At 38.5% G+C, this 21,869-nt stretch overlaps 1 protein-coding gene across 1 annotated transcript in view; it reads left to right on the top strand.

Moving 5' to 3' along the window:
• MRPS27 (mitochondrial ribosomal protein S27) overlaps positions 1–21,869 on the top strand; it is a 45,141-nt gene that overhangs the window by 1,764 nt on the left and 21,508 nt on the right. The window contains exons 2-4 of the mRNA XM_082782514.1: positions 320–397; positions 5,549–5,619; positions 7,517–7,575. Of these exons, the coding sequence (XP_082638640.1) occupies positions 320–397; positions 5,549–5,619; positions 7,517–7,575 (208 nt within the window). The remainder of the gene's footprint in view (positions 1–319; positions 398–5,548; positions 5,620–7,516; positions 7,576–21,869) is intronic.

A 21,869-nucleotide genomic window follows, 5' to 3' on the forward strand; every position in this document is an offset into this window, starting at 1 on the left:
TGTTTTTCCCCACCTCTACGAATTTCTTATTTTCTTAAATACATAGTTCAGTTTTGGGAATATTGGTTGCATGCTGGTAATAACTTTTAAGGGGGAAATTTTCTGTTTTAAAGATGACAAAGTAATAATGGCTTTTTCAGACACAAGGAATCCAAACTGCTTTGGTAGTGCTGCTGACAGCTGTGCCAAATCAGTAAATGTGACAGAAAAAAGGTGATACCTGATAAATAATTGATATGCTTATTTAGAAGTGTTTAGGCAACCTGGCATACACAGTGATTTATTTTATTTTATTTTATTTTATTTTATTTTGCATTAGGTAGAAGATCTCTTCTTTCTGCAGCCTATGTGGACAGCACAAAATGGGAAAAGAGGCAAAAAGAAGAGCATAATCTGGGTAAGAAAAGTTTATTTCTTCCACTTTGACTAATTATTTGCACCTGAAATCATATTAAACTAGTACATCATCTATAAATACTTCAAAATAAGAAAAAGTAAGGAGCAAAATGCTTCTGAAGTTCTGTGCAAACATGTGCTCAATGTGTTAGAAATACCTTGCATATTCAAAGCTGAAATGCTGAAACAAGTCAGGATTTTCCAATTTAATTAACTTTTAGTTTCTACAAACTGATTTTTTTTTCTTTCAAAAAATCCAGAGCTTTTATGAATGACATATTTTTGTGTCTGAAAGCTAAGAAGATTCTGTGATTACAACTAATTTTTAATTCTAATACAGTGCAAAGGATGACCTACTGTGTAAGTATTAGAGTGTTCCTGTTTAAAAATGTTCTTTTTTAAATAATATTTTCTTCAGAATTTTGCAAGAGGGAAAATTACATGTCTTGTTGAAGTTTTATGTTTTTTAGTTTAAGGGAAAAATTAAACATTTTATTTCAGATGAGTTGCACATCAAACTATATATGTATCGTTCTGAGAATCTGCATGGGAGCTTTGTAGCTAAATTCACTGGCTAGATTACATTTCAGATGATACGCCACCATAAAGGATCATAAAGAGACTGTTGTACATTGTAACCCTTTGCTGCCCATGCTGTGTTTTCCGACCTGAAGCCATAGGCTTGAATGCCCTGGGATGCATTTGAACCTGTCATTTCCAGCTAAAAAAAAGTTCTGTTTTTTTTTTTTTTTGTTTTGTTTTTTTGTTTTGGCTGACTTCACAGGCAATAGAGATCCCTTGTAGAAGAAAACAGTGTACAAGTTCTTGTACAGTCCACGTTTGGCTTTCCCCAGCCCTAGCAAGGCCTTTTGTGACTCTTTGGCAAGCGCAGTTTTTGCTGCTGATCTTGGTTTGAAGTTTTTGCCAGTGGTCTTGATCCAAAGCAGATGCCTGTTCTGTGATCTTCCAAGAACTACTTTGCATTTTCATTCTGTGTTCATGGAAAAAGAAAACAAGTTAACACAGTGTCAGCTGTATTAGCATTTGCAAAGAGGAGGCAACACTAGAGACATCTGCTCTGTAGCTGTCAGTTGCATGGTTGTGAATGTAATCTTCTGTCTAGCTTCAACCATCAGTTGATGGTTGTAGCTAGAGAGAATTCCTCGTGTTGAGAAGATGCTTTTTTGCTTGTGTATTTCAGGCAGTGCTTCAGAACTTCTATTTTGCAAAACTATACTGTGTTACTACACTTCCAGAAAAAAAGTATTTTTGAATTAAAGATGAACGAATTGTTTTAAAGCTAGTTCAGTTTCTTGCTGCAGTTGTTTGGTGCCATCTCAGATATAAACTTATTTACTGTGTCCATATAAGGATACATCCTATTCTTTTCTCCGTAGTCCCAATTTAGCCTTCCAAGCATGGGTGTGCTAGCAAACTCCAGTACTGAAAAAAGTGTGGGAAATAGCTAGGTTGTATTTTGTGTACAGAAGCATGTTTGTTCAGAGAGGCATTTATGGTCCTTGCCTTAATTTGGGATTTACAAACTACTTGCTGATAGGAAGATACCTGTTTAGAAGGAAATTCTAAATTCTAAATATTCTTATTAAAAATTAGATACCAAGGAAAAGGAGGCATGGCTGGACTTAGATTCTGTAATACATGTATTTCCCTTGGTTTGTCGCTAACAAGGGTAAAATTACGTGATAGTAAGTATCTTGATAAAAAAAAAAGATAGCAGTTACTGAAGTCCAAGGGGCTGGCGTAGGAAATGTGTTTGTAAAAAACTCAAGGTATCTGAAGTGCCTCACCCAAAGCACCAGGTGGCAGTGCCGCCTTTGCAAGCTTGAGTAATTTCCATTGAAAGAATTCTTTGGTATAAGGTTCTTTCCAGAAGCTGCCAGGGACGTGGATATACTGAGAAATATAAGTTTGTACTTGCCTCAGCCTTCATTTATATTTTTCTTTCCTTTTTAAAATAAATCAGGGATGTCTTTATGTAGAAAATGTAAACGCGTTAGCTCATGAGTTAAGGTATTAGCTCTGCCTATCTCTCCTAGGGGTGGAAAATTTAGGGTCTCAGTTGTAGCTGCCGTCCCATCACTCGTTTTCAGCCCTGTCCTAGATGGACAACTTCTGAGAACTAAAGGGTAGTTTATATCCTGTGACCTCACATCATGTTGTTGCTACTTGTTGAATTCCATATGCTATGGATTGGTATATACTAGGAATCAAATAGAAACTATATGGATTTCTTAGATGTAGAAATTTTAGGGCAGTATTTATGAGAAAGTATTTGTACTAGTGACATCTTTGATAATAACTAGTGAGTACATAGTGTGAAAGCACCTGCAACATGCATCTGTTAGAATGTGCACAGAATTTTGCTTTGGCTGTTAAAATATTTGTTTGGGTTCTACATCAATGTTAGCACTCAATTTTTATTAATGATGTTGCTAGGAGACCAGGGCAGTCACTCTCACATTCTAATACTTCTGTCAGGAAGTTTTTAACTGAAAACAAGCTTTAATCTTGATCTTTTAATAAGAACTTACAGTAAGCTTGGTTCAGAAAAGTTGTTGAATTGTTTCAAATCATGAATCTGAGAAAAAAGTCTGCTCCTAGGCAGTCTTCAAAAAAAAAAAAAAAGCAAGCTAGAACAGAATTAGTCACTCATAATTATTCATATTTAGAAACTAGAGCAGAAATCACAATTTGTCTGGAAACAAAGCTAAATTTCCAATTTACTTGATTTGTTTCCTATTCTTTGTTTCATTAACTTTCTTTTTATTGTGACTCATGTACTGGAGCTGATAGGTAAGTAATTGATGTTGATTTCCGTGCTGAAGCTCTGGTGGAGAATTTTACCTTTGTAGGCAACGTAAAAGATCAATTGTTAAAATTCTGCAATGGGAAGTCTCCTAAAGTAGGCATTTGTATAAATTGCTAACAGTTTTGAGATCTTGCACTCATGGCATTGTATTCATTTGGTTTTTAATCTCCGTAAGTACTCAGTGTTCCTCAAATGGACTTTTCATGTTCATGAATACTTAGACAAAAGAACTGCCAAGCTCGAGGTTAAATATAGCCCACGACGGCTTTGAGTGTCACCTTACTGTTTTCTGAGTGATACGCGTAACAGAAATTTTTCTGGAGTAAACAATTAAGTTCCCAACCTGTGCCATTGTCTGTCTCTGATCCATGTTGCTTTGTCATCAAATGTAGCAGATTTGAGTGAACACTTTTCTTCAGCCATCTCAAAGCACAAATGAAGAATGTTGGCTCACAGTAGGCTTAGTAAATTTAGGCAAGAATCTAGCCATTCTTGATTCTTGTCAAGATGACCCAGCTGCAGCATCTGCCCTCTCTTAAATTCTAGTGCTATTGGTAATGCCCTCAAGGACTTTACCCATGTGCTGCATCATGACCTTCCTGGGTGCTGGGGAGACAGGTAATACAGAGTGAAATACAAATTCTCTCTGTATGGGTATTCCCACAGAAAATGCTTTACTACTAGAAAAGTTGATCTGCTGTCTTAGTGGCTTTGTGATGTAGCGTGGCATTGGTGGGCCACATAATTTCAGCATCCTATATTGTATTTTGCAGGAGCTGGTACTTGCCTTGGCATTTTTGCCCTTAGTTTCCATTCCCTTTCGTGGTTGCAGAATGCTCACCTTCCCTTAGCTAAAGATAACTGCATGTCAAAGATAGTCTTTTGGTGTTTCAAGTAACACCTTCAAGTGCCTCATAAAGGAAGAGGTTATGCAAATACAAAATACTGGTATGCTACAGACAGCAGCATTATCCAAACTCAGAGTCAAGCAAGACAGACTCTTGCCATTTTATTACAGCAAAAATCTTTGCACATGCTGTAATTTGAGAGAGCATTTTTAAGAGAGTAGCATTGAATACTATTTCTGCTGTTAGAAGTGAAGAATATTCTAAATGAACTGTTAGATTACTGTTAATGTTCACTGGTGATGCAAGAGCACTTTTAAATCACTTGTTCTGTGAACAGAGCATACATGGACTGCATCCCTTGGGGTCATTGTGTGTTACTGGTCCAACGCTGCTTCCTGACATTAATAATTTCACCAGCATAGAAGGCTTAGTCATTTCTGATGCAGTGCTGTAGGTTGTGTCCACCTCATATTCCATGGACAGGTATGGGAGTCAGATGACCTTTTTGGAAAATGAATTGTAAAATGAGCCAAGCCATCAGCTCTTGTAGCATGGCCGATGGGACTGATACAGAGGTGACAGAGAGGCAGGTTTAGTAATGATGTGAGCCTTGGGGTGCACTGGAGGAAGGGAGATACTAGTGATGTGATAAGAATATGTTGGATTCCTGTTCCTGGAAAATGAAGGAGAAAAGAAGGAAAGAGTATGGTTGAAGTCTCTAAATAGCTTAAATTGAATATTATCAGTCCATGTCTCAGGTAAGAATCAAGCAGCTGATACTGTGCATACAATGAGCAGCTTACTCTTCTTGAGTCATAATTATGTTCCAGAAACAGTACAGAACTAAAACTAGAGATTAAATTCATGTAGTTCTATGTTTGTCTACCTGTTCAAAAAGTCAAAAAGCTTTAAAATTTCTGTATGGTCAAATTAATACTTTTATATGACTGCTTGAGCAGAACGCTATAAAGTTAATAAGGCAGTGGCACAGTGCCCAGTTTGGTTAACAGAATTTCTTCCACCTGCTGTTGGTGACGGTAGGGTTTGTCAGTACGGTACTGCTTCTTTCTGTGTCTCTTTGTTTTAACACAAAGGGAAGGACAAACACCAAAGGCACTGTCCAGCATACATGAAGCTTGAAAGCAAGTGTCAAGTATCAGGACATCTGTTCAAGGTTTTTAGATGAGACATATTAGCTATGCTCATTTCATCCCATACATTATAGTATAGTTTGCTTTTTTTCCCAAGTTCTTTTAAAGCATCACATTGAGTACCTTTCCGCATGTTGTTTTCTGTAAAAGTAATTAATAATAATTGGAAATACTGTTTTCATGCAACTTCAAAATGAGAACCAAAATAAGGAACCAGAACTTAATTTTATGGACACAGGTACTATTCCAAGTTACATGACAGCTCTGCAGGTTTTGCAGTAATATCAGTTGATTAAATATAATGTTTTTCCTTTTTTCTTCAGCTGAATTAGCCAACTTAATGGACAGAACCTATGAAAGAAAGCTGCCTGTCAGCTCTTTGACAATAGACCGGGTAAGAAAATAAATTCCAGTTGTAAAGTGATGGAGATGACAACAGAATGCTTATGAAATCAAGGAAGCCCAGAGGAGATAAATGATATCACCTCTGTCGGGAGTTGTGGGATCATAAATGTCTTGTTATGCTGTTAAATTGTTGTGTAAAGCTGTTTTATTATTACTTTCTGCTTATTAGTTAGTATCTGGACTATGGGGTCTTTAAAATAAATTTTTATTCTTAGCAAAATTAGGCCTTGCTTTGATACTTGGGCTATGTATTTCTGTAATGTGTATTCCCTCCCTTCTTGTGCTTTCTGTCTTTGTTAGTGAGAGCTTTAATGTCCTCTGAGACACTTCATAAGAACCCGGACTGCTAAGGGAATGCAGTGCATCAGTACACTGCCTGTCTGCATGCATCTTCCTCCACCTCCAGGCTCCTGTCAAAGTCAGGCAGGGATAGCTACGTTTTACCTCTGTAGTTTTCTTTCCTCACCTCAGCAGACTGAGGCAGGACAAATGTTGACAGGGTTAAGTGAAACCATTATTCGTAACTGTAATTAATAACCAGTTCTGTCGTCTGGATGGATGAATTTGGGAAGGCAGAAATGTGAGATGTGCTTTTAAGTTCTCTGTGTATGTGACCATTTGTGCCGAAGAAGCAGAATAAATGTCACTTGGTTTTTAAAAATCAAATTTCAAAATTGTCCCCCAAAAGTTAAGTCACCAACCTCGTACCTCAATAACAACATTAATGCTAATTAGAATCATTAGCACCACTGACTGAAGAGTCACAAAATATTTTGTATGGTTACTGAACATCCTTGATCATTGGCTCTGAGACTGTCTGTGGAGGAAATGGGTGTTCTTCTCCATTTTATTTCTTAATGAAATTTACTTCTTTCCCTCCTCATGTTTCTGCCTTGGGCCAACCTATTACCTGGAGAAGTAGCATTTCCAGATTTTCAAACAGCCCCGCTTACCAGTACCTGTAGCTCACATAAAATTGTCACTTTCCAAAATGTAAATAAAGCACATGGGCATGCTATTGCCACACTCAGAGATGAGATCTACACATACACATACGCAAGGAAAGTTAAGAAACTTGAAAGCTAGCACCAGTCAGCTTAAACTATTATTTTTAGCTCATTCTTAGGATAAAGAAAAGCATTGACTTTGAGAAAATGTTCTTTATATATTCTGAGGTAAAGGTATTATATAGGGTTCCAGCATCTTTATACTTACGTTAAATATACAGGGAAACAGGATTCACTGTTACCATAAGAGAATGTCTGGTTGAAAACCTTGCTTTTAATTAAATGGTTTATAGCACTGGGAATTTTGTAACACTGCCTGGAGTAGGTGAAGTTTTAAATGGTTGGAAAGTTGTGCTTTTTAGTGTCAGGGGATGATTTTTTTTTCCTTACTGTTATTTGCATGTATATGTCCCTGTCCTTTAGAACTTACCATGTGAACAGGCAAAACAGGCAAAATGTTAGGGAAAAGAGTGATTTTTAGAAAGCGAACAAAGGCATGTTGAGACTTGCTGAAAATCAGAAAAAAAGCAATTGAATGCACATTCAAATTAAGGATATGTTTGAAGTAGAAAAAATTGTGCAAGAAGGAGCAAAAGTAGTGGGTATTGTGCTGTATGGATGTGATTCCTAGGTTGTCTCCATGTTTTCAATGTATATAGTAGTTTTTATAGGGGGGAATTGTCTGGGTTCAAAAAAGATTTTACTTTCTGCAGTCCAGAAGAAACCTGACTAGAAATGAGCAAAGACTTGAAGACCTCCGTTATTTCTAGTTACTTAAATATGTAAAACAAATATGTTGCGTTTATCCAGATGGCATTTTCTTCTAATATCCTTTGTGAATGCCCCTTCTGAAGCTTTTATTTCTTATTTTTTAATTAGTTTGTTGACAACATTTCTTCACGAGAGGAAGTGGATCAAGCTGAATATTACCTTTACAAGTAAGCATCTTTACCCTTAACGTGAACTTTGAGAAATACAAGTAAATATCATAAAGTCTTGCCCTTTAAAGACTCTGACCCTTTCCAGTATATTGGCTTTGATTTCTCTGTTTCAATGTACATCTTGTTGCTGAGTCTTTCAACTCACGGGTAAGGGCCTTTTTGGTAACTTCCCTTTTGTCATGGCTACCCTCCTTCCAGACCTCTGCCATTGACTCCTGTCGAGCATGTTAGTCTGAGATGCTGAACTGTTAATACAACTGCCAGCTGTGATATAAATTAGGGATGCTGAAATCATAAGGAATTACATCTGTTTACAGTGTTTCCTTCTTAATCTTTTTTATCCTTCAAGTGATAATTTAACTAAATTGTCTATAAGCATATTTGCATGTGTAAGTGTGCGTCTTGGAGAAGCTTGTTTTCTTAGGATGAACAGAACTGTATAGTGGGTTGCCATGGTAATGATCAAGACAGCAAGACTAAACAAAGTATAGCTTTGAAGGGTTTTTTAATATCCCTTTTTCATTTTGTGCTTCTGATTAACTGTGTAGTTCATCTTATTGCACAGGTTGTTAGGGTTTTCTACAACTATTTTTGTGTTGAGTAAAGTATATTGGGTACCTTTTCTGCTGGTTGAATGCTTGCTTTCTTCAGATCAGTGTCTCTAAATTGACTTTGAGAGGGCAGTAAATTTTGCTGATCACTAAAATAAATTAGTTCTTTCATGGATGGTTACATACATGTACATACATCAGTAATTTCATGGATGGTTACATAAATGTTTGAAAGTTAGATTTCCTGATGGTGATCATAGCTGATACAGTCAAAGTGCATGAGAAGACATTTTTACGAATAATGCCAAGTGGTTATATGTAAATAACAGTTATCGTTACTTTAATAAAGAAGTTTACTCTATGGCTGTTATAAGTAAAAGAATAGTTGTAAAAGCAGGACTGCATTACACTTTGAATCTCTCATCATCTGGTACTATTGTGCAATACCCGAACCTCAGAGTTTCAAGATGGAAACAAAAGAATTTGGTTTGCTGTAATATCTTATAATGAAATATATCTGTAATACCTTACAATGAAAAAATACAAAGAGGAGGAAGAATCTCTTAAAGAGTACGGGTTATTGGAGCTTTCATTCCTCCTGACCAAGATTTCATTAGTCCTGTCATAAAGAATCTATTTGCAGAAATCAGGTTTTGATTCTGCAAAAAGTCCTGGTGATAAGAAAACAGGAGAAAGTAAAGGCTGTTTGAGAAAAGCCCTCGGTTTTGTTTTACACGTACACTGTTAGTACCTTCTGCTAACATTCTTGAAGTTCGTAGTGTAATTTCTGCCACACAGACTCCAGTTCTCTCTAATTCAATCAGGCCTTGTAGGGTAGAGGATGCCAAGGAACCTTTGAATGCCCTGAAACCAAGAGAAAAGTGTGGTAGTTTAATTGTGGAGTCTCAAAATGTCACAGACAAAAACAATCAAGATAGCTGAGTGAGCTGTTTACATGTGATGTATCTTTAAGGCTCTTTCTTCCTTCTTGAAAACAAGAAGTTGAGAGAGAGTGACAAAAAATTAGAAGCACGGGAAAGCTTCCATAGTAAAAGGAAGAGAATAGAGTATAAATGTCTAACATATAAACATCTTTCCCAGTCTTCATCTGTGTCTGGTTAGTACCTCAGTTTAAAATACAGGGTTTTTGTCCTTATAACATGTTCTAAAGCAGAGGTTTTCCGTTCAAAAATAATTACAATTACTTACCACTTCTCTTAAGAAATAATTCTCCTGCAGCTGGTGATTGTGTGGTTATGTGTGCATCAAATATGGCCAGTTGTAATTGATACAGATTTTAGTAATCTGTAAGGAGAGAGTGGAAGGGTTCTGACGTGTCACATGGCTTGTCAGACAAGCTTTGGTTGGAATTTTTCTTGTATGTGTCTCTTTAATGCTGCTTGGTTCTGATGTTATGAAATGTTTAGTCTTTTAGTGATGTTCAAATTGGTTTTCCGGGAGACTTAATTCCCTCATGTTACATGGAACTATTTATTCTCAAAATGCATTAGCATGCAGGTAGTGAGACAGTATAGAGAGGTCTGTAATTCATGTGAAAATGTAAAAATCCCAATTATAACATAAGCTTCCCTTTCAAATGAAAATAAGTGTGCTAGCTTCAGGAAATACGAGATGTGGTTGGTACCCACAAGGTGCCTTTTATTATTCTTTACATTTTGCACTTACGGTAGAGTTCAAATGAAGGACATGTTTAGAAAGATATCTTTTGGCAGCTGGGAGGATGTTTGACACAGAGTCCTGCAAAAGCGACCACACCATGAGACATAAAGGAGGTGGCAGAGAGGGAGAGTTAAGGGATAAGAGAAGCTTTGTCAAGAAATCTCTTTTTCTGGCTTGTCACTTCCTTAATGAAAAACAGTTCAAAGCACATTTTTTTGTCCTTTATGCAAGGAGAGTAAGCTTTTAAAAAAAGAGAATTGCAGTATCACTGAAAAGCTTTATTGTATCTTTTAAGGCATACAAATCCACTGGGAGCAAATGGCATGTATTTTGCCTGGTAAGTTGACTGTATATGCATTTGCCCGAACATAAATATGCAGAATGCTCCTAAAGCCATGCGGTTTTTGCCTTAACTGCCTGTAGAGTGTAAGGGGGAGATTTTGATGTGTCTCCTTAGTGTTGGATGCTTCTGGCAATACGAGGTGAAGGGTAGTCAGTTCCAAGGCCCCTACAAGTTTTGAACATATTTGTGGTATGAAAGGGCAAACTTTGCCTGTGGAAAGAATCAGAGGGAAATAAATAGCATTTCCATGCTTGCTGTATGGGTTTTTCCTGAAGACAGGAGAGCCAGAATTTGTAAGCTTTGTAGGGTAGATTTCCCTTGTATGATGTCAGGCAGAGCATAATTTTGAAAAGTAGTATTTTGGAGTATTACAATAATGTACTTGGGGTCCTGAAATACAATATATGTATTATATTTAGACCTGTTTCTACTTTTTGTGCTTTTAAAGCACTGAATCTCCAGCCGTACTGTCTCCACAGAGGATCTGGAGCTCTCAAGAATAGCAGTGTGGAAACTGCTATGCAACATTGTGGAGTGTGTCAATAAGATGGTAAAGGCCATTTTGAGGCATGACGTCACCTGCTTTCAGTGCTCTTCTTTTTGTTCTCTTCTAAATACCTCCCCACCCCAACTGTCAGACTTGAAAATCCTTTCATCTCCTAGGATCTCAGCAGAAATACTAATCAGAATGCAGAGCACTTTCAACCTGATCAAAGAGCTGCAGTTCTCCTTACTTTGTCCTGTCTCACTGAGATGTCACTATTTCTCACATCAGGGTGGTTTTCAGATGATAGAAACATTAGCATAATGGAGAGAGGTTTTGTGGTGAGGTAACTCTGCTGATTCTGTGTAAAGGTTTTTTGCCAACAAAGATTTTCAATGTGTCTTAAAGCTATTGTGGAAGTTTTATGCTGAGATTCCTTAAGAGTTTTTTAATTGCATTAATTGAGTTTTCTCATCATAGTATAGAAAAAATTATATACAGTCTGTAAAGTGCAAATGTTTATGTGTGGATGTGCTCTCCAAATTCTTGCACAATCTCCCTCAAATTTTTCATTGCTGTTTATTGATGGATACTTGTAGGAAATTGAGTTATTTCTGCAGATTTCAGTGCTTATGGTTTGGGAATAGTACTTGATTATAATCATAACATGGTACAATATCAAACTATTGGAAGTTCTTCTTAGTTATGCCATTATATCTTTCATGGTAGCAAGTTACATTTTTGAAGTCTGATTTCAGCCATTAAGTCATTTTCAGACTATAGCAGTCTCCATATATATGAAATATGCTTATTCCTTGCAATGCCAGTGTATCAATAGTTAGTCCAACATCACATGCAAAATAATTGTTACCAGCATGTCTGTTTTTCAGGTGAGAAAGTTGCAATATTTAATACTTTCACTCTATCAAGTGATTTGACGTTGCCTGAAAACATTCAGTTGCTCTCAAGTATTGCTTATAATAAGTGATCACAATGCACCAAAAAAAAATTGTCTCTTGGAATGCCCTGTGCATGGCATTCATTCACAGTAATGTGATACCCTGTTTTTGTATTTTCATCTGCAGAATGTAATAAGTACAGTTAACCTGGTCCAGCACAAATAGAAAAAGGAGAAGAGATACAGACACAGTCATACAAGATACTTAATTCTTCATTTAAGTTGTTTTCTCTGTGATAAAGCTGTAGATGACATAGACTTAGCTTTAGCTCCCTCCCCAGAAATATGAGCACTGAAAAGAAAAAAAAAAAAAGATATAAAAATAAATGAGTCAGATATATCTTACTATTATTCAAGTCATGCAGCAGTTATGTTTTGAAATTGTATCGAGAAGTGATGGAAATGTCTGAGGGAAAAATACTCTTCATAGCCAGAATGGTATGTTTTACCAGTCTGGATGCCTGCCTCAGCTGAACAATCCAAAATAACTTCATTTGCAAAAGGCTTGAGCTGCTCTTTGGCAGCCTGGGAGATAACAAGGAAAGGAAGCAGCAGTCAAGTTTACCTAAGTAGAATATTCCAGTGATTCGCAGTAAGTGACTGACAGAAATACCAGTTTTTAATGCAGTTGCATATGGTGCCCAGTGTGATGCTGCTTCATGGGAAGAACTGTTGGTCACTATCCAGGCAAGTGCTGTCAGATGTAAGGGTTATAGTTTTACAGACTGCACAGCTCTTCTGGCCCCAGCATTCATTCACTTCTTCACAGAGGGAAACATGTGCTTACTCTGCTTCCCATCCTTCACAGTTTGTACATTGTATGTCCATATTTTGTCACAGTCTGAGCTGTAGCTATACCAGCCTTTGGAGAAAATAACTAACAGGTACGCTTGAGAACCCACAGCCAAATTGCAGCAAGCCTAGTCCTGTAGCCATATCTTATTCAAGTAGGTGTACTCAGTCACTGAAACTATACTGTAAATTGTGGGAGAGCTGTGAAATAAAGATGCAACATTAAAAAGCATTCAGAAGGATCTCTCCCTGCAACACAGATCTTTTGTCATCTGCTTTTTGTAGTTCATGTCCTGTTGTAACATCTTCCCTTTAAGCTTGGCAGCAACCAGACAGTAATTTTCAAGGCACTGCATATAAGCAGAGAAAAAGTCAGAAGACTTGCATTCAATCGTTCTTTTTGTTTGTTTGTTTTTGTTTGTTTGTTTGTTTTTTTTAATATTGCCAGCTCTAAAGGGACAAGCATTTGGATTTTTAAAACCCTCCATATTTAAAACAAGGGGGAAGAAAGTTTCTTCTACAAACAATATATAAATATACTAACCTTAGGTTAAAAAAAAAAAAAAAAAGGGTATTTCTGGAGTAAATAGGATGATAAAGCTGGTCAGATTCTGAAATGAAGAGAACTGACTGAGTCCACATCCTATGTAGATGCATTTTTCATTTACTATTGGGAGAAAGGATTTCATTACTTTTCCTATAAGAAAAGAATATTAACAGAATTGGCATATCTTTCAGGAAGTGTCTTTCTTGCCAACAGCTCAAAGCATTCCGTATAGTAGATAGCACTAGAAATAGACTGAAGTCTAGTGAGTGGGTAAGTATTTAGATCTTGACTGAATGTTGTACTTGTTACACATTGAAGGAGAGAAGGCAGTTTTGTCTCATGGTTTGATTTATACACACCATAAAGCTAATATTTGCTGTATTGAGTGGCATTCTGAAGGTTGTTTCATAAGTTTCTGCACCAGCAAAAACCCTGTCTGGAGACAAATTGTGCATTGTATTTTAGAAATACTGAAAGTCTAGACAGAGGTTACATTGCATCCAAAAATGTAAAGAGTGAGCAGTTCATCTGAATACAAATGAGCAGGACAGAGTAAAGCCTTTTGTAAGCTTTAGAATCTAAAACACAAACACATGCAGAGATTTATTCATTTGCTAGCTTTGATGACTAATAATTGTAAAGATACACTTGAGAATTAACCCCATCCAGCTTCCACTGACAGGAGCTTCAGGTTCCATTACGGCTCCTGAATAGTATTGGCAGCTAGTGCCAGACAGCAGCTCCAAAACTATGTAAACAGAAGAAAAAAGCATATGAAGTTACTGTTTCTGTTGAATTCTGTCTGTTACAAATTTTCTAAGTAGAACTAACCAGTACCTCAATCTTTTCCAGTGAGGTGATGTTGAAGATTGCAACTACTTTGATAAAACCTGAATTTTTATTAGGTTTACAACTATATTCATAGCTACCATGATCCCTTCTTTAGGAACTGCGAATTTGGTGGTTCTAGTATCCATCAACCTGCATCATTCCTTTGTAGTGCAAATATTTATTCTGTTTTGAATCAAAATTAATACAGCAGAAAAAATAATAATGAACTACATCATTAAGGAATAATCTAATAATATTGACATGCTGTAGACCATAGTTGTTTTACTACAGACAAGTTGATTTGAATTAGAATTATTTGATCTCTTAATTCAAATAAAAGACTAATAACGTTTTATGTTTATAATTGTATTTATCTTTCTATCTTATTGTTGCTTTCTGATAATTTTTGATTTTTTTTTAATTATTATGCTTTTTTTTTTAATCAGCTCAGTAGCACTGGATTGTGGTCTAAGCAAAAGCAAGGGTAGACATTCAAATTAAAAATGAATCCCATTTTAACTTTATCTGTCATTTTAGCTTTATCTGTCTTCACGTGTAATGTATAAAATACTGAAATAGGTTAAGAAAGGTAAAGCATGTATCCTTGGGAAAATATATTGTTTTGTGCCCCTGCAAACAGTGTGTACTCAAAATGGTGAACAGTATGAACGTCACAAGTTCAAAACACAGAAATGAGTAAGTCAAAAGTCTTCTTACAAATTATGTATAGTATTTCTTGGGGATGTCAGTGGTAGTGAGTACTTTACTGTATTTACTAATAAAGAGTGAAGGCAATTTTTGAGATAAGTTATGGTGTTAATTTGTTGCCATCGATGATGATTTTGTATGGGGTGAATCAGGTTTAGGTGAAATGTATAAGCAGCTGTGAATGAGCTTCTCATAAGATAAGACCAAGTATTTGGTTGAAAATGGGTTTTTAGAACTTGAGTATTTTCTTTTGGTAAATTTTATTCTGGAGAAATTTAGGTTAGGAGCTGGAGCTGAAAGCTTCATACAAAGTAGTGTTGGCTCTGTAGTGTCCTGATGTTGGCATAAGAGTTATGTAGGTTACCACAGCTGTTAATTTCAAAATGTGTGTTAGGTTGAATGTGTGTGTTGTAAAGCTGATTCACTTACCTGGGTTTGCTCATGATTTTCTGTTTTAATTGCTTTTCTCTTATTTGTAACAGGAAGTAGTGCTTGTAAAAGGGTGGGACAGGAGATACATTAGGTGTATGAAATGTTTTCAAATATTCAGGTCATACTGCGGTGTAGATTAGCTTGGAAAGGGGTTTATTTCTGTATGTCTGTCTGCTTTTTCTTCTCTTTACAAAGTTTGAAGAAAAATTCTCCAGGAGACTAACATCATGAGTGCTGATAATACCAGTACATGCAATTTCATGATACTGTTGGTTTCATACTGTGAAAACAGCACCAGCTGGAAGCAAAGCTGGAACCAGACAGAACATCTTTCTGGTAATCAGCTGCATGAGAATTCCTCCTCTGCATCATATTTTCTTCAGAATGTTGTCAGTGCTCCTGAATGATGGCAAGTCATGTGCTGGTTTTGTAACATAAACTGATGGAGAGAAAGGCAAAGGCGCTAGAACCTTTTTTTCATATGCCACAGATGAAATACAAGGTCCATATACATTTCTCAGTGAAAGCTTACCTTTTCACAGCAATACAAGGAAAAACCCATGTGATCCTAATTTTTAACAAATCATTGTATACAAGCTCGTTAGGTTCCACACGGCATGTAAGATGAACACACTTTGATCAAGCAATAGAAAAGGTTTACACCGTCTTATTAGGATTTCTAACAATTAAGAAGAATGTTCTCCACTTTGCCGGCAACAGTGAAGACAGTTGGTTTGGTAAAACAGTCCAATGGGATTTCTTATGTTGTGCTCTGAGAACTTCTGTGGTTTTGATATATGTTGTTGCATAGTATAAATTAACAGATAGCAGATGTGATGCAGATTCTGGCAAATAAAAGCTTTTGGAAGTTGAAAGAACATTATGGGGACCTTGATAAAAGATGAAATAATGTGCCACTCATGGCTCTGATCTTCATTTGTTCTGTTAAACAGTTTGTGGACAAAATGGTCATAACAAAATCAAAATTATTTGACAGGGAGAAGAGAGATCTACTTCTGCATCTCTCTTTAGCAACTGGAAGTGTTAATTTTCAAATAGCTATCTGTTTTTAGTTACACAAATGGATGTTTGTGCTTCCGTAGGTCTGAAGATGTTTGGTGAACAATCAGCTACTAAACCATTAAAAAAATTACCTGATTATATTCACAGGGTTGTAGATTTATTTCTGGCCACAGTAATAAAGGAATTTGAAAAGCTAACAATGTTGCTTGATTCTGATGATTCATTTGTACTAAATTTTTTTATTTTATTCAGAATGTCCAAAAACATTAGAATGCAGGGGAAAAAATATAAAAAAACAAACAAAAAAAAAACAGGTACATTTATCCAGTTTCATAGATGCTTATTTCTGCAGCATGTACCTGTGAAAAAGTGTTCCAATTCCTAAGAGGAGAAGCTTGTATTACAAACAGACCCACAAAACAATGCTTTGCTGCAATTGAATAGAGGTACTGATAAGCAAAGGTCATAGCTTAACATTTTCCTTGGGTGGTTTCTGAGGTTATTACTCTCTCTCTCTCTCCCTTTCCCAGAAATGAGAAAATAAGATGTAAGTTTCTGAAGGTAAGATGCCTAGTAGACATGTGAAAAACCTGAATTCAGTGTCTTTTTTTATTTTTTTGTTAATGCTACTTTAATAGTGAGCTATTTTTAAAGCTGCATGCTCCAGATAACATATCTATACTGTCTGCTGGAATGAGGCCAGCTGCATTTTCAGTGCTTCTCTGTACCAGGCACTCCTGTCACTCTGCGCAGCTACCTTTAATTTTCCTTCTGGCAGAGTTCTGGTTACCCCTTTTTCCATCTCTGTCCTTTAGTTTGTAAATCTTCAGTTCGCAGACAGAATAATCTTTTCCTTACTCCTCGTTTTAGAGTGGTGGTGGGGAATGATGATGCGTAGAAGCCCCACCTATCACCTCATGATACCTCCTAATTGCTAACGCCCCATGTCCCCAGCCTTTCCAGCTGCTGCACCATCTTCTCTTTGCTATGCTAGCTCAGAAGCCTGAGGGACTGGTAAATGTGGGGTTGTTTGCTTCAGGAATAGCTCCACGGTTGCTCTCATCTCAGCATTTGTTTTCCATCTTCATCACTGTGACAAGTCTTGCGGGACACTGGGATGGCACATCCTTGAAAAGTGACAGAGTTGTAGTCCTTACCTCCCAGCTTTAGCCTCGTTCATGATCCGTGTGCATGTGTGGTGTGCCAGCTACCCAGCTGACTGAGGCAGATCCCTTTTAGCTGAGGGAACAATGTGCTGTCTCTTTGGACCAAGTAAGGATTTGGCCTAGAATGTAGTTCAATGAGTGTTTAAGCAGTCAACAATGAATGCTTTCTTTGGTTTGCCTTTAAAATTGGAAAAGGGCATACAAGAGGGCAGCTGGTACAACCTTCTGTTTTCTCAGCTGTAAATGCAGAAACAATAAACACACTCCTTGTTGTTTCTCTTGCTGAGAAATGAACAGGGATTTTTGATTATTTTTTTTTTCCTCTCCACTGTACAGCTTGTCAAGCTGAAAGTGCACATATTTTGGCAACTGGCTTTGCAAACAAATTTACACCTTTTTGAGTAATAACTTTTTTCCAAGCATTGGTGTGTGAATGTAAAACTGGCTCTAATCTCTGGTCAGCTTTTTGATCAATCTCTTTAAATGTCATTTACTTAATTTTGATTTCACCTCTTTCACTGCTGTTTTCATTTAACAAAGGAGAAGAGTGCCCCTTTCTTCAGTCTAATCAGCTACTTCCTACTTATTTCCATTAGGGAATGAACAGAGCGGGGCTAAATCCAACCAGAAGCAAAATAGATGATCCCTGGCAGTAGACAGCTGGGAGTAAAATGGACATCCACCATTGCGTGTACTGTCTGTGCCAGACTGGCTGCTGGTGCTTCTGAGGGGGTAGACAAAGTACAGCAATTACTGCGATGGTATGACAGAAAAGCCTTTGCAGCAAGAGTGGTAAACACAGCTTTCTCTGCAAAGGGGTTCCTTTCTTTGTCTTCCATTGAATTACTATCGTGCAATGATCAACCCTTTTCACAGATTTCCCTGGTTAAATTCTGAAGCAGCAACTGCATCTCATGTGAAGTACTGTTGGTCTCTTTTGAAAGTCATGATTCTCTGGAGGAATAAAAATAATTTAAAGAAAGGAGTGGAACACATCAGGTACATAACTGCACACAGTTGTAGTGTTTTTCCTTGTTTTCTGTCTTCTCTGTTCTCCTGTGCATCAGATAACATGACGTACATACATAAGCCTCCTATAGTGTGAGTGCTGGACAGAAGTGAATGCTTGTAAACGTCAGTTCAGAGCCTGAAAACAAGATCTGAGTAGGCTACTACAACATTGGCAGGGTGTATGTGGGTTTGTATCAAGTACTTTGCTCATCACAAAGTACATCACATTTTGTACATCAGCAATGCCAGTACTGTGTTTCGTTTGTAACCATCAGTCTTGGCTGTGTTCCCATTCCAAAAGGGAAGGCACTACAAAATACCCCTTTGTATTTTGGAGTCCTTTCCCAGTTCTGAGTCTCACAGCCTCATGTAAGGTGCATCTTTTACCTACCCACACAAGGGAACATTTGTCCTACTGTACACGTAGTACTTGAAGTGAGGAACCTACTATTTCTCTTTAAGTAATAGATCTGACAGTACAGTATTTTTCTGAAAAGAGCTATCTGAAACAATCACAAAGGTGGTAAGAACCCACAGATTTCAAACTGCCTGACAAATTGGTTGAGTCAGTTTTGCCATGTTTATCCTTAATTTGCTTACTATTCCATGTGCTTGACATTATATGCAGTGGAATAAAGGACAATCCTGTCTCACAGAGCATGGAAGAGTTTTTATACGGTGAGAGATACGCTAGCTAGAAGTTACCCTCTGAATTGCTGGGACTGAATAATTTACTGTCCTGTTGTTAGGGAACAGTTAAAGGTATGTCATGAAGGGTTCACAGATATTTGTTTTTCATTGCACCTTCCCTTCCCTTCCCTTCCCTTCCCTTCCCTTCCCTTCCCTTCCCTTCCCTTCCCTTCCCTTCCCTTCCCTTCCCTTCCCTTCCCTTCCCTTCCCTTCCCTTCCCTTCCCTTCCCTTCCCTTCCCTTCCCTTCCCTTCCCTTCCCTTCCCTTCCCTTCCCTTCCCTTCCCTTCCCTTCCCTTCCCTTCCCTTCCCTTCCCTTCCCTTCCCTTCCCTTCCCTTCCCTTCCCTTCCCTTCCCTTCCCTTCCCTTCCCTTCCCTTCCCTTCCCTTCCCGAAACAAGCTGTTGCTCATTGAGACGCTACATGAAATTTAGATGGATTCATAGTGGATTGCCCAGTAGCAACTTAGATCAGGGTGGGACTTGAGGAGAGCTGTTGGCCTTCAGGTATATTTTTGTCCTGATCAGGTGCTTCTAACATTAAGACTAGGCTATGCACCTGTGGTTTGCTTTTTGGAAATAGTGTATACAAGTGATCTTTTTGGCTGTGGCTGAAACTGGAATTCAGCATCAGGTGATTTGTCCCCTCTGTAGCAGGTATTGATGTTTTATGTGGAAACTGCATTTGTTTTCCATGAGCTTATGATGTAGCTTTGCCTCCCTGTTGCTCATGGAGTGCAGAACGACAGCAGTGCACAAGAAAATCAGACTATAGCAGGAAAGAATGGTAAGGGCACAGGTAGCAGGTTAAAATCAGGTTACGTTGAACCATAGGACTATCACAGCACATCTGAAAAGGTGAAACCTGGACTGTACAGATCCCATTTGTGAAATGTTTGCAGGGCAAGCAGACGATCAGGCCCAGTCAGCATGGGTTTATGAAAGGTAGGTCCTGCTTGGCGAACCTGATCTCCTTCTATGACAAAGTGACGCGCTGGGTGGACGAGGGAAAGGCTGTGGATGTGGTCTACCTTGACTTCAGCAAGGCTTTTGACACCGTCTCCCACAGCATTCTCCTCAAGAAACTGGCTGCTCTTGGCTTGGACTGGCGCACGCTTCGTTGGGTTAGAAACTGGCTGGATAGCCGGGCCCAAAGAGTCGTGGTGAATGGAGCCAAGTCCAGTTGGAGGCCAGTCACTAGTGGCGTCCCCCAGGGCTCGGTGCTGGGGCCGGTCCTCTTTAATATCTTCATCGATGATCTGGACGAGGGCATCAAGTGCACCCTCAGTAAGTTCGCAGATGACACCAAGTTAGGTGCGTGTGTCGATCTGCTCAAGGGTAGGAAGGCTCTGCAGGAGGATCTGGATAGGCTGCACCGATGGGCTGAGGTCAACTGCATGAATTTCAACAAGGCCAAGTGCCGGGTCCTGCACCTGGGGCGCAATAACCCCAAGCAGAGCTACAGGCTGGGAGAGGAATGGTTGGAGAGCTGCCAGGCAGAGAAGGACCTGGGAGTGATGGTGGATAGTTGGCTGAATATGAGCCAGCAGTGTGCTCAGGTGGCCAAGAAGGCCAACAGCATCCTGGCTTGTATCAGAAAGTGTGACCAGCAGGGCTAGGGAGGTGATCGTCCCCCTGTACTCAGCTCTGGTGAGGCCGCACCTCGAGTACTGTGTTCAGTTTTGGGCCCCTCGCTACAAGAAGGACATCGAGGTGCTTGAGCGGGTGCAGAGAAGGGCGACGAAGCTGGTGAGGGGCCTGGAGAACAAGTCCTACGAGGAGCGGCTGAGGGAGCTGGGCTTGTTCAGCCTGGAGAAGAGGAGGCTCAGGGGCGACCTTATCGCTCTCCAGAGGTACCTCAAGGGAGGCTGTAGCGAGGTGGGGGTTGGCCTGTTCTCCCACGTGCCTGGTGACAGGACGAGGGGGAATGGGCTTAAGTTGCACCAGGGGAGTTTTAGATTGGATGTTAGGAAGAACTTCTTTACCGAAAGGGTTGTGAGGCATTGGAACAGGCTGCCCAGGGAAGTGGTGGAGTCGCCATCCCTGGAAGTCTTTAAAAGACGTTTAGATGTAGAGCTTAGGGATATGGTTTAGTGCGGACTGCTAGCGTTAGGTCAGAGGTTGGACTCGATGATCTTGAGGTCTCTTCCAACCTAGAAATTCTGTGATTCTGTGTTTGGCAGCAAACATAAAGTTTGGCTCTTCCCTTACTTAAATTGACCAGTAGGACTCATTCAGTATTTGTGTTCCTGCAGTGCTCTCTTGCCAGCAGCTTCTTCTTTGCTTTAATTGCATGCAATGTGAGGCTGAACAACTCTGCAGAATCGAAAATCTGTTTGGCTCAGATGCATTAGTACTGTAGCTTTTGATAGTCAAACCAGTGGAATACACTGTTTGTAATCTGTGCAAGATCTACTGTGATCAAACTGAAACGTGTCAAGGGTTGTGTTGGTGAGTGTAATGTTACTGTAGTTAGAAGCTAATTTGTGATGGTTTTGGGGAGTTATTTCGGGAAGCATTAAGAAGTTGAGTAAAATAAATGGAATGCAACCTTGTTACAATGTGTATTCCTGCTGCAGTTAATTAGGTGTCTGACAAAATCATGCTATTTTTTTCTCAGGTTAAATTTAGTCTGCATACCAGATACCTTTAAAAAGTTGCTGTTTGTAAATATCGTCAAAGTAGCATCTAGTTATAGGCTGTTTTTTCCATGCATTATTGTATTTTTGTTGGCTTTGAGACAGCGTTTTTTTAAGCATACCCGTAAAGTGTTCCCTCTTAATGTAATGTGAAAGGGGTGTGCTCTGATAGTTTAGGCTTAGCACTGGAAGGCATAAACTCCTGAACTTTGATCCTAACTTGTCCACTTCCCTCTGACACTGAAAAAAACTATTAGAAAACTTTTTTAGAGTCATTGTCTTGTCAGCTTGAAAAGCCTGAGGTACTTTGTCTCTGTCCAGTTTGGTTAATGGAATGCAGACTTCAACATAACATCACTGTAAGTGAATGTAATAGTTGAAGTAAAGATAGAGTAAAAAAAAAAAAAAAAAAAAAAAAAGTTTGATTTTCATTTTAGCAT

The sequence above is a fragment of the Aythya marila genome, assembly GCF_965140915.1.
Source record: "Aythya marila genome assembly, chromosome: Z".
NCBI classification, from domain to species: Eukaryota; Metazoa; Chordata; class Aves; order Anseriformes; family Anatidae; genus Aythya; species Aythya marila.